The 13449-nt window shown below is 39.4% G+C and overlaps 1 protein-coding gene across 1 annotated transcript; it reads right to left on the bottom strand.

Moving 5' to 3' along the window:
* Window positions 1-1411: 1411 nt before the first annotated feature.
* HSPB3 (heat shock protein family B (small) member 3) lies at window positions 1412-10459 on the bottom strand. The gene is made up of 2 exons (XM_061129410.1): window positions 9999-10459; window positions 1412-1534 (listed from the first exon to the last, which is right to left on the bottom strand). Exon 1 carries the CDS (start codon window positions 10457-10459, stop codon window positions 10010-10012), a length of 450 nt encoding a protein of 149 aa, XP_060985393.1. The 3' UTR covers window positions 1412-1534; window positions 9999-10009.
* Window positions 10460-13449: the final 2990 nt, after the last annotated feature.

Here is a 13449-nt window from a genome sequence, read left to right on the forward strand (position 1 = left end):
CTCAGCTGGAACTGGGGATGGCCATGTTGTGGGGGGAAATCTTTCTTGCAGCCTTGGTTGTTTTCTTCGAGCTTTCTGTCAGTTTCCAGTTAGTTTTCTGTGAGAACTGTTCCATATATAGGTATATTTTTGATATGTTTATAGTAGGAGGTGAGCTCCATGTCTACTTACTCCGCCGTCTCCTGACCCCTCTTCACTTTTGGCATTTTGAAACTTAAAACTTTGATTCTTCTCTGCATACAATAAGCTTTGGCATATCCATATTATGAAGTACAATACTTCCATTAAAATCACATCCCCAACAAAAACTTTTTGACATAGAGATATCCCCACAAAAAAAGGTGAAAATTTTATATACCTTTTCTTAAATTTATTTTTTAATTGGAAGAAGATTGCTTTATAATGTTGTGTTGGTCTCTGTAGTACAACAGTGTAAATCAGCCATAATTATACACACATCCCCTCCCTTCTGAGCCTCTCTCCCCTTCCCCCATGTATACCTTTTGCAACTTGCTTTTCCTCCTTACATTTAGTGAGTATTTTTCCACTTCACTCAATATTTTTCTGGAAAATTATTTTTATTAGCAAGATAGTATTTTATAACTTGAATAAACTTTAGTTTGCTTAACAAATTTCTTACATTTTCAACATTTCCAATTAAAGAATGCCTCACAAATTTTATATAATTTTATTGTAACATGAGAGTAAATTCTTTAATTCTTGCTCTTCTACTTCTAAAATTATATTAAGAGCCTTAACATACTCTCTGGCAGAAAGATTGTTCTAATTTATGCTACAAATCAGCAACATAGAGGTATTGTTTACCATACTAAGCAACACTGAATATCATCATAATTTTTAGTCTTACAGACTAGATAAAATCCCCCCAAAATGCAAATATTTCTTCAGTTCAGTTCAGTCACTCAGTCGTGTTCGACTCTTTGCAACTCCATGGACTGCAGCACGCCAGACTTCCCTGTCCATCACCAACTCCCAGAGCCTACTCAAACTCATGTCCATCGCGTTGGTGATGCCATCCAACCATCTCATCCTCTGTCACCCCCTTCTCCTCCTGCCTTCAATCTTTCCCAGCATCAGGGTCTTTTCCAATGAGTCAATTCTTCACATCAGGTGGCCAAAGTATTGGAGTTTCAGCTTCAACATCAGTCCTTCCAATGAATATTCAGGACTGATTTCCTTTAAGATTGACTGGTTGGATCTCCTTGCAATTTCCTCTTATGTTTTCCTATTTTTTGTTGTCTTTTTGCTCCTTGGACACAAGAGGCCTTTCTTGTGCCTGAGGAAGGATATATAGGTGGATACACCATTCAGAGTTATAAAGGGACACAAAAAGCATACTTAGCTTGGATTTTTAAGAAATATATAATAAAATGATTATTTACAGAGATGTGGGCAGGGCTGAGGGACCAAAAAAAATGTTGAGGCACTGTGATACTGGGATTTCTAGTAAGAAACATATATTCCATCTTGGACTCCATTTCTGTCACAGAGCTTCTAAAATCCTTGGAGTTTCCTAAGTAGAGAGAGAGAAAAAAGACATTTTTTGTTATGTTAAGAGTGACCTTTGGAAAGCCCCTAGGTGACCTAAGGATGAGGGTTGGTTGTCAGAAGAGCCAATCATGTGGTTAGAGGCTTGGAAAACTTCAGTCCTCATCCTTGGGAGAGAAAAGGAACTAGAAACTGAATTCAATTACCTATGGCCAAGGATTTGATCAATCATGCCTATGTAATGAAACCTCCCTAAAAACTCAAAAGGAGGTGGTTCATAGAGTTTCCATGATGGCGGACAATTCGAGGAGAAAGACCCCCAGAGAAAGTATGAAAACTCTTCCCACTTTCCCCATATCTTGTCCTTTGCATCTCTTCCATCTGCCTCTTCTTGAGTTTATACTATATATTACAATAAACTAGTAATCTACTAAGTATTAATAAAATGTTTCTCTGAGTTCTCTGAGCCAGTCTAGCAAATTAGTCCAATACAAGAAAGGGGCTATTAAAACTGCCAATCTGCATAGCCAGTTGATTAGAAATACAGGTGATAAGCTGGGCTTGCAACTGATGTCTGAAGTTGGGGTTAGAGGAGCAATCTTGTCAGACTGAACCCTTAACCTGCAGGATCTAAGGGTAGATAGTGTCAGAATTGAGATGAATTTTAGCATACCCAGCTGGTATAACAGAATTGCTTGGTGATATGGGGAAAACCCCCACACATCAGAATTGATGCACATTTATAGGCACCCAGAGACCAGTAACAATGGGAAGTCATTACCCCCTTGATCCTAAAGGAACAGGGGAAAGAAAACAGAACTATCAATGTGGGCTGGAGCCAGAGGAGAAAAGGCAGTCTCATCAGGGCTGCTGACAGAGGGAGGCAATCCCAGCCACAACCTGGAATCAAAACAGCAAGAGGCAAGGAATAAAATACTTCAATCTGCCTGTCTTTCCGCAGGCTGCTGTCTTGTTGGTGCCTTCAGCTGGGTAAATTGAACTTGAAATCAGAGAGTAGTGCCCTGAGGGCACAGAACAGGGCACAGAAAGACAAGAGAAAAATAGAATAACCAGCACAGTGTTGGTTGGATACTTTTAGCATTTTTTGTTTTTTACATTTAGTACTTCTATTTTATTTTTACATTCAGTACTTCTAAAATTCATTTGTAATTTTTCTTTTGATTGTAGTGTATCATAGGAATGAGCTTTTTATTTAGTTTTTATAGATACCTATATAGTTATCTTAGGTACACATGCTGTATCATATTCCTATTCATTTTATCAACTGCCATTATCAAACTACATTTTTACAGTGGGGTTCTTTTCAGTGTTTCCTATTCTGTTCCACTGATTCATTTATTCTTGTGCAATAACACAGTAGCATGACATTATTGTAGCATGACAGTATGTTTTAACGCTAGGTACAGCAGCTCCCAAGTGTTCTTAAGTTCTGATGAAAATTATTAGGAAAAAGTAGCTTTGAAAACTAGGGGGAAATGTCAAATATAAAAACCTTAGTTATTCAGCTATGTTTTGAAATGGATACTGCTATGTGATATGTGCAAGTTTTCATTCTTTACTATGGAATCTCAATATATATTACTAGATAATAGACGGAAGTTTTGTTTCATTATATTCATTATTTTGGCATATTTTTTAAATTCCACATACACATGATAATATACAGTATTTTTCCTTCTCTGACTTATTTCACTAAGTACAATATTCACCATGTCCACACATGTTGCATATTGCAAAATTTCATTCTTTTTTTTAATGGCTGATTGGTATTCCATTGTGTTCATATACTGCAACTTCTTTATCCTCTCATTTGTTGATTGACACTTAAGTGACTTCCATATCTTTGCTGTTGTAAATAACGCTGCTATGAACATTAGGGTGCATACATCTTTTCAAATTAGTATTTTGTTTTGGTCAAATATATACCCAGGAGTGGAACTGCTGTATCATATGGTAATTCTATTTTAGTTTTTTTGAGGAACATCTGTTTTTCTACAGTAGCTGCGCCAATTTACATTCCCACCAACAGTGGACATATCCTCGCCAGCATTTGTTACTTGTGGTCTTTTTGATGAGAGAGTCTCTGACAAGTGTCAGGTGACATCTCATTGTTTTGATTTGCGTTTCCATGATATTAGCAATGTTAATTATCTTTTTATGTGCCTGTTGGTCATCTGTATGCCTTCTTTGGAAAAATATCTATTCAGGTCTTCTGCCCATCTTTAACTGGGTTGTTTGAGTTTGTTTTGTTTGTTTGTTTTTATGTTGAGTTGCATGAGCTGTTTACACATTTTGGATATTAACCCCTTAGTAGTTGTATCATTTGCAGATATTTTCTCCCATTCAATAGATTGTCTGTTCATTTTGTTGATGATTTCCTTTGCTGTGCAAAGCTTTTACATTTAATTAGGTCCCATTTGTTTATTTTTGCTTTTGTTTCCTTTGCCTTAGGAGATTATTCATATATATTCTCAAATAGAAAACATACACATATATTATTTTCAAGTATACATAGTGCATTTAAGAAAAATTACTACATACCAGGTCATAGAGAAAATCTCAACAAATTACAAAGAATGGTATTCTAGAAGCCATCTTATATTACCTCAATATATTTTTTGTATTTGTCCTTGAAGTTAGAAAACACTAATAAACAGGATTTTATAAATATATACATGCAAATATACATGCTCTTCTATAGTAAACAATGCTGAGGAAACATAAAAGAAAATAGTTACTTAGAATAATTTATTTAGTTACTTAGAATGCTTCATTTTTCAAATTTAAAATTACTGTTCTGTTATTTTGTGGAGAACATCTAGCCAACTCAATTGCTAAAACAGAGTTATTTTCAAATTATGTCTAAGCTATAAATCAGCATATTGAACCAATATTTTAATTCTTGTTTCCAGCTAATTATTTGAGAGCCTTTGAAGAGAACAGAGGTTATTATTGAAAAGCAGATTTTTGTTTAGTTTTAGTTTAGTTGCTAAGTCATGTCTAACCCTTTGTGACCCCATGGACTGTAGCCCACCAGGCTCCTCCCCCAGGGGATTTCCCAGGCAAGAAAACCAGAGTTGGTTGCCATTTCCTTCTCCCGGGGCTCTTCCTGACCCAGGGATCAAACCTGCATCTCTTGCATTGACAACCGGATTCTTTGCCGCTCATCCACCAGGGAAACCCGTATTTTTGTTAAGCTTGTGTAAATGATTATTAGGTATTTTGGATCTTTTTTTTTTTTTAACCTGAAGTTGTTGTATTTTTTAAAAATCCTTCTTCAGATGTGCTAAGACCATTAATAGCAATTTCCAGATAATCACAAGTAGGTGAGAAATAAGGTAAGGGCAGTCAGTAGGATAAAAATCTCCATTGATTTTTGGACTTCCAAAATCTTGGAGAAGTTTAAGAGGACTTACACTGCAGATTAAAAATTAGATCAAAATATGAGGTGATCCAGTGATTAAGATACTATGCCTCCACTGCAAGGGGGATGGGTTCTATCCCTGGTTGGGGAACTAAGATCCTGCATGCCAAGTAGTAGGGTCAAACAATACAAACAGGCAAACAAAAAAACCAAAGAAACAAATATATATAGATAACAAATATACATATTATATAATATATATAAATTATAATATATATCATATGGAGATGTATGTCTTTTTGGATATATAATATACATTAATTAAATTAATTTATATATTATATAATTTATGTATTATACATATTATATATATAAAATATCATATATATTATACATATATAATATATATAACATCACTGCATATATATTATATATGGTAATGTTATAATATAATAATATTGTATATAATATACAATAATATAATAACATATATAATACATAATAATATAGTATTATATATAAGGTCATGTTAGAGTTTATCATTTGAAGTCAGTGTAGATGCTATAAGACTGATTTGCCTGGTACCCTCTTCCTACAGCTCTGGGTCTGAGACTGCTGTGAATACAAACCTGTGTACCTTCCGGCCTGCCTCCTTTTTTTGCCGCTGCCGCCTGCCTCCCAAGCCAGGCTGCCGCCACCTTTGCCAGAGCCTCTGCTAAGCTTCCTCAGGTGGCTGCTGTTCAGGCAGGAGCCCCGAATCTGCTCTTTTCTCCCTGACTGAGCTCTAACCAGGCTGCGTCATCCTTCTGCCCCCAGAATGGATGAAATGTCACCCTGTGAGGCATGGGTCTGACTTTCTGAGCAGTCACTAAGGGGCTGGATGATACCACTCAGAGTTCAGGAGAGTCTACTCCCTGTGAGTTGGAACCTGACTGATGAGATATGGGAAATAGTAGGGAACAGGGCAATTTCCCTCTCCTTTATACCCTGTGGAGTGCCCTAAGATTCGATTTCCTCCCGAAGGTCTCCAGGAGACTTCCAGGTGCCTAGCCAACACCCCTGCCCAGAGGCTGAAGTCTCTTTATAGGTCACTGTGAAACTGTGGCCAGCATGGCAGCACATCACATCACTTGGTTTCTTGTATTTTCTTGCCTTTTTCTCCCTATTTCCTCACCTTCACCATTCTGGGCTTGCACGTGCCAAATTGTATTGCAACTTGAAGGCACCCAAATAGTGTCTCAGGCTCTAACTTTTTGTAGAAAAGATTTCCTAAAAGAGAGCTATAGCAACAGTTCTCACTTTAGTGGAGAGCTGGTGTTTTCCCCTGGCCCCTAGGAGTCACTCTCCACTTTTCTCCACCTTGCTCTCTCCCCTGGGAGGTTGCTGAACTGTATCTAAAGGACACCCACACCCTCTGGCTACCAGATAGGTCCAGCCAATAGGATGCCCCGGTAGGAGATTGAAGGGAGAAAGTATTTATTTTCCTGGTGCCTATGAGGTCACCTTGGCTGACTGTGTCCCTCAAGATGAAAGTCAGAGCTGGAGTTCTTCTCTATCTGACCTTCTTTTTGATTTCTGAGACCTGCTTCCTCCTCTCCTTTGGACCTAGGGAACCTAAGAGCTCCACACTGCTACCCCCAGGGTAGGGAGCTGCCTTGTGGCTCATGTCCACCCTGCCCACTCCTCTGTAATTTATCTCTTTATAAATAAATTATTCTAATTTGAATTATTCCAATTTGACAGTGCCATCTGCTTCCTGTTGGGATGAGTAATGAGAAGGAATGGTTAAATGATATTGTTGTTTATCTGTGTTGGAATTGTGTGTGACCATTACACATCACTTAATGTTCTCTAGCAAAAGAAAGCAATGCAGTATTTTTTTTTTCCTAATCACTTAAGAAGTCAAGCAATCAGGGTTCTAGCAAAAACAAACAAACAAGACCAGTCAGAATTCCATCTCCTGTGTGGATGAAAATAATCAAAAAGTAATCTATAATAGGAATAGAAATTATGTAAAAGAAAATAAAAAGAGTTTTATTTGAGCCAAACAGAGGACCATCACCTGGAAGACAGCCTCTCGGCTCTGAGAAACTGCTCCGGAGACACATGCTTGTCAACATAGTTTTATATCTTGTCAGAACCAAGAACATTAAATAAGTCAGGCATATACTTCTCTAGTGGCTCAGACGGTAAAGAATCTGCCTGTAATGCAGGAGACTCAGTTTCAATCCCTGGGTTGATCTTTCCAGGGAAGATCCCCTGGAAAAGGGCGTGGCAACCCACTCCAATATTTTTGCCTGGAGAATTCAATGGACAGAGGAGCCTGGCAGGCTACGGGCCATAGGTTTGTGGAGAGTCAGAAACGACTGAAGCAAATTAGCATTGCTGCACGCATACTCCTTCAAGGTTTCAGAAAAACAGATTAGGGTTAGTGAGTCAGCACGGCCTTTGCACCGAGGAAGGGAGTCTTATGGAAGGAGGACCAGCACTGGCGTCCCAGGAAGGGAATCATTTGCTCTTTATTTTTAACATAGACATTCCTTACTTCTGGTCAGTGTGCCCTTTTCTTTAATAATGAAAGCAGGTGTAAAACAGGCTGTTTTAGTTAGCAGTTAAAATTCAAGTCAACTCATGTATTAGCCAGAATGACTTCCTCATACCTCAACATGTGAAATTTTCTTTTATCACCTAAAAGGGTCTTTAATGAAGGAATCATTTATGGGAGAGCAGGCAGAGTAAAGGGAATCAATAGGGAATTGTGAAGTACCAGGAACAAGAAATGGCAGAAGACATCACCACCCCAAGTGTTGAAGGGGCATAAGGAAGAAAGAGCATTGGAATACTGGTGCCTGATACGAGTCCAAGTCTTGGAAAAGAAGCTGTCCCTGCAGACCTCCAGTCCTGCGGAATGCAGGTCCTGCCAGAGCCTCATCTGCAGCAGGCTGGCAGTAGGGAATGAAATGCCCTCCTCTTCCGCCCCTCCTGCCCACCGGCTTCCTCTCTCCAGCCCCTGGTCTGCAGTCACTGTCTCCTATTGGCTGAGCCCAGCTGGAAACTAGAATGAATGGCCCATCAGGGTGGGCCTGCTTGGGCTCTGAGTGGGGCTGAGTGGGGCAGATGATGGTCTGGGTTGCTGGGAGGTGAGGAGGGCAACAGAAATTAACCAATATGATCAGGATATCAAACCCTTTGCAAATATAACCCTAATTTTGAGAAAAGTGATACATGTATTTATGTATAAGAGAATTCTGAACTATAAATTTAAAGTAGCTATCTCATGGTAGTAGAAGAATAATCAATGGTTTTTATTTTTTATAGTGCTTGGTATATCTCCCAAATTTAAAAAAAAAAAAAAGTATTACTTTAAACTTTATCTTAGGAAAAATAATTGCTAATTGAACAATGTGTTTAATTTTAACTTTTAAAGGAAACATTTCCTATCAGTGGCTCCTCATGCTAAGAACTTCACTTTCTGAAATTTCTCAGATCTCACCTAGAGTAAGATAAAGGCCAATGAGAGGATGTTTGTGTTTGTTTCTCAAAGCACTAGCTTGTTTTCACACTATCCTGCCCAGTAATAAAAAAGAATAATCTGACGTGGGACAAAGGGCATCCCAGTCGTAGTCATATTAGTAGATGTAATCCATTAATTACTATTAACTTTGTTACGTAGCAGAGTTGGTCTATGACATTCAATTTGTCAAAGAACCAAATTTGTGATCTTAGAGTTGAATGTACAATCACCAACTTCATATAAACATCTAGCTTCAAAATGCTTTCAATTTAGTTAGACTATAAACTAACATCTCTGTTTTCAAAACAACTTGTATAGCTTCTGATTTATTTTTCTTTTATTTCATGTCTCTCGCATCTGCATGTAAACTACAAATAAAGCACCATAGAGGAACTCAGGGGTATTATCAGCAGTCAGCAGCTACCCTGCTGTTTTCCATACCTAGATTCCTCTTCTATTCATAGCATTGTCCTCAGCCTCACATGGGGTCTGGGGTAAAGGCAGCTACTTTCCCCCAAAGAAATATTTCACATGTAGAGAATGAGATAGGAAATCCTTGGGATGTCACAGACCAGCTGTTGAAGGCAATTGTTCCTAACCACCAATGTCTCAGCCGCTCCTTTGGGCCAAGGCAGCAGTTGGGGGAGATGGAAGCAGCCAATGTTCTGTATAAACTCAGATACCCATGTAAGCTCGGGCCTCAGAACTTTCATTGCCTGCCAAGCTATTTAAAGCTAAGGATTATGCAGTGAGAACAGATGCAGTACATTTTGCCATCTTCTGAAATCTAACATTTTAAGTAACATTTAAAGAGCATAGTTTAAATTTTCTTGAATTCAGTCATTGTACTTTTCAAAGTGGTTTCCTAAACTTCATATTAATTTAAGTATGACTTAATACATCTTAATATTTCATAAATATCCACAGAACATACACTGTACTTTGAAAAACGCTGCAGCTAAGATTCAGCTTAGCTTTTTTTTTTAAATGAGGTACATATTTGGAACTTTTAAAAATCAGATTTATATCTGAAAATTCCAGTGTAAGTTTAAAACAGTAACAAATGTAGTGACTCATAAATATATTTCAGATCCAATTTTCCAGTACTATTTTTTAACCTTCAAATTCTATATTTACAAAGCTATGCTGTAATAAAATACACTGAAAAGAAAAGCTTATTAAGCAAAGGCGATCACAGCTCTTTTTAGCAATATAAAACACTTTCATAAAATGGATAAGAATTTCTTAAATCGGTGTGGCTCTTTTGCCATCAACTGTTACAAATGCAAGCTTCCCTGGCATTGCTGAAGTAAGGAAGAAATAATTCTGAGTCGTTTCTGCTATCAGACTACAGTCTTCTAAACTGTCAATGTTTCAGGTGTTAAGAATAGCATTAACTTGAGCTGTAGGAACATATTTAACAAATTTCCTTTCGGAATAAAAATAACAAAGACAACCTCAACATACCAGGAACTATGTCTGTATTTTTAATCTTCATAAAAATCATTTCAAACGTGGGTAATACACACATTGCCGTGATACCATGGTCTAAACTAGGATCTTCCTCTCGACGTATGAACAGACACTAACCCGACACGATGTCACTTGGTCCCAGCCGAATCCTTTACTTCCACCACTAGAATTCCATCATGACAGAGGATCGCCGACAAATCTTTGGTTTCAATGCCGTCGGGCAGTTTATACTGTCGGGTGAAGCTTCTGGAGATAAAACCGTGCTCATCCATTCTGGTTCCATGTTGAGCTTTTATCAGCAGCCAGCCCTCGAAGGTCTGAATGATGATATCTTCGGGGAGGAATTGGACCACGTCCAGCAGGACCTGGAAGCGGGATTCGCCTCTCTGGGGCGGCATCTCAGCGGCGTCCACTGGAGGAGCCTGGGCCGCCCTGGCCTTCCCCAGGTCCACCGTGGTTGGCCCGGGCAGTGCATATAAAGCGTGGTCCAGCCTGCAGTCTTCCAGACCTCGAGCTTCGAACTCCTGTTCGTACCGCACTGGAGTCTCAATGAGGTGCCTCAGTATGATTTTTGCCATAGTGGAGGCAAAGCCGGCCTCCAGCAGCGTCCTCCCGGGCCGATGTCCGCGTGGAGCTTCGCCGCTGCCGTCCGACTAGGTTATCAGGGGAGAGCTGCTCTTCACTTATAACCCCGGCGCAGACGCAACCCTTTAATTAGACCTGAATCACAGTGCCGCACGCTCGCTCTTGTCTTTTTGCTCCTGCTGACAATGAACGGCTATTTATAGGGTGTGTTTCGAAGTTGCTTTTAGCACACAGCCTGCTCGAGCTGCCGAGTCAAGGATTGCCCTTACATTCTCAGTTATCCTTGGCAAGTGTGTCGGCCTCGCTTACCCAGAGAGAAAAAGTCAGAAACAGTATTTGAGAAATATCTGAGTGCTCTGTCTTTGTGAACTACAGTGATCTGAGGGATCAGAACAACCTAGAGATGAGCACTTATCTTGTATGAACTAAGTCTGCACTAATCCTAGTCTCCAGGCGCAAAGTCAGGGGGAGGTGACTTGAGCTTTAAATTGATTAGGAATCAATTACACACACAGGCACATTAAAATCTCAAACATTCAACAAGCCCTCAGCCCTCTATCCTATACATTTACTTTCATTTCATCCTTTAATCTTCTATCCTTAAGTGACATCTGAGCCTGGCCATCTGGGTTTATTAAATTTGACTCATGAAAAATGAGATCAAATGACTGAGCCAGACAGCGATGTCCAACCTCAGATGGGGTTGGAAAGGCATAGAACAGAGAATCTTAGCAAGGAAAATAGAGCTCCAGAGCAGAGAAAAAGGTTAAAGCTTTTTAACTATTTGATACTAAAGCCCAGAAAACTAAGGATTAATCTAGTTGCAGCTCTGCTGTTGAAATGGCAAAAATAAATAACATACTTCTTAACTGTAACCCCCTTAACATTAAACATATTGAAAAAGAATGAGGTAACTATCCACTGCTATGGCAAGAGCTTCAAGACATGTTAAGTACAAAAGGAAAGTCCAGAACAGCATATATATGCTGTATTTGTCTTTTTTTTTTTAAGTAGGCGTTTGCTTGTGAAATAGAATCTGAAAGTTATGTCATGGGGAACAGAAGTTGCCTTCTGGGATGGGAGCAGAGTGATCAGAAGGCAGGGGCTAAAGGGAGACTTGCTTATCACTATAAACGCATTTGTGCTTGTAACTTCTATAGTGTGTTTGTAATGAACATACACACAAGAGGGTTTAAAATATAGAAAACTTCCTCTCCATGGAGGTTAGTATTCTCTAGAATAGGCAGACTCCAGAATACCTTTCCTTAAAACACATGTCCATTTTCTTAGAATTAAAAATAAATCTAACTAGCTTTTAGTTTTAGTTTTTTATGGTAAAGAATCTGCCTGCAATGCCAGAGACCCAGGTTTGATCCCTGGGTTGAGAGGATCCTCTAGAGAAGGGAATGGCAACCTACTCCAGTATTCTTGCCTGGAGAATCCCATGGACAGAGGACCCTGGAGGGCTACAGGTCAATTTTTTAAAAATTAAAAATTAGGAAACAGAAGGGAACAATTTCCTTTAGCTCTTTTATAATATCCTAAAACTCTGAGTGGATATTTTGGTATATAGTTTAAAATAAGCCTTAATTATGTTTTTCACACACAGCTTTTTTGACTTGCATTTTACAGGTTGATGACCCTCAATGGAAAAATGTACTCTTTGAAATATTAATGTCCACTGGCTCACAAAATATTGAGAGATGTTTTCATTGATGCTGCTCTGAGTGGTAAGTCAAAAACAGAACTCACTACCAGTGGCAGGAAATGTATAAGGTACCAAGGATTTGGCTTTAAATTGCTGGAAAGAGTCATAGCAAAATTGAGAAGGAAGCATATAGATTTTCTATATATCCCCTGCCCCCACACATACATAGCATCCCCCATTGTCAATATCCCCACCAGAGGGCACATTTGTTACAATCAGTGAACCTACATTAATACATAATTTACGTTAGTGTTTACATCACTCTTTGTGTTGCACATTCTATGAATTTGCCCAGAGGTTGAAGGAAAGTTATGACCAACCTAGATAGCATATTAAAAGGCAGAGACATTACTTTGCCAACAAAGGTCCATCTAGTCAAGGCTATCGTTTTTCCAGTGGTCATGTATGGATGTGAGAGTTGGACTGTGAAGAAAGCTGAGCACTGAAGAATTGATGCTTTTGAACTATGGTGTTGGAGAAGACTCTTGAGAGTCCCTTGGACTGCAAGGAGATCCAACCAGTCCATCCTAAAGGAGATCAGTCCTGGGTATCCATTGGAAGCACTGATGCTGAAGCTGAAACTCCAGTACTTTGGCCACCTCATGCGAAGAGTTGACTCATTGGAAAAGACCCTGATGCTGGGAGGGATTGGGGGCAGGAGGAGAAGGGGGCGACAGAGGATGAGATGGCTGGATGGCATCACCGACTCGATGGACATGAGTTTGAGTAAACTCCGGGAGTTGGTGATGGACAGGGAGGCCTGGCGTGCTGCGATTCATGGGGTCACAAAAAGTTGGACACGACTGAGCGACTGAACTAAACTGAACTGAACTGATAATCATGTGTATCCACCAAAATAGTATTACACAGAGTTGTTTCACTGCCCTAAAAATCCTTTGTGCTCCATCTGCTCACCTCCCCTCCTCCCAAGCTTTGCTCTGAAAAACTGCTGTAAAAAATAAGCCTGTTTATTTGCTGTGCTGGGTCTTCACTGCCGCACTCCAGCTTTCTCTATTTGTGGTGAGTGAGGGCTGCTCTTCGTTGCAGTGCTCGGGCTTCTCTCAGAGGTGGCTTCTCTTTTGTGGAGCATGGGCTCTAGAGTGCAGGCTCAGTAGTTGTGGCACATGGGCTCATTGCATGTGTTATCTTCCTGGCCCGGGATCAAACCCATGTCCCCTGCATTGGCAGGTGGATTCCCAACCACAGGACCACCGGGGAAGTCCCCCCAAAAAAAAAAAAAAAAAAAAAAAGGAATGTCTATTTAAAAAACTAAAA

The sequence above is a fragment of the Dama dama genome, chromosome 25 (assembly GCF_033118175.1).
Source record: "Dama dama isolate Ldn47 chromosome 25, ASM3311817v1, whole genome shotgun sequence".
Lineage (NCBI taxonomy): Eukaryota > Metazoa > Chordata > Mammalia > Artiodactyla > Cervidae > Dama > Dama dama.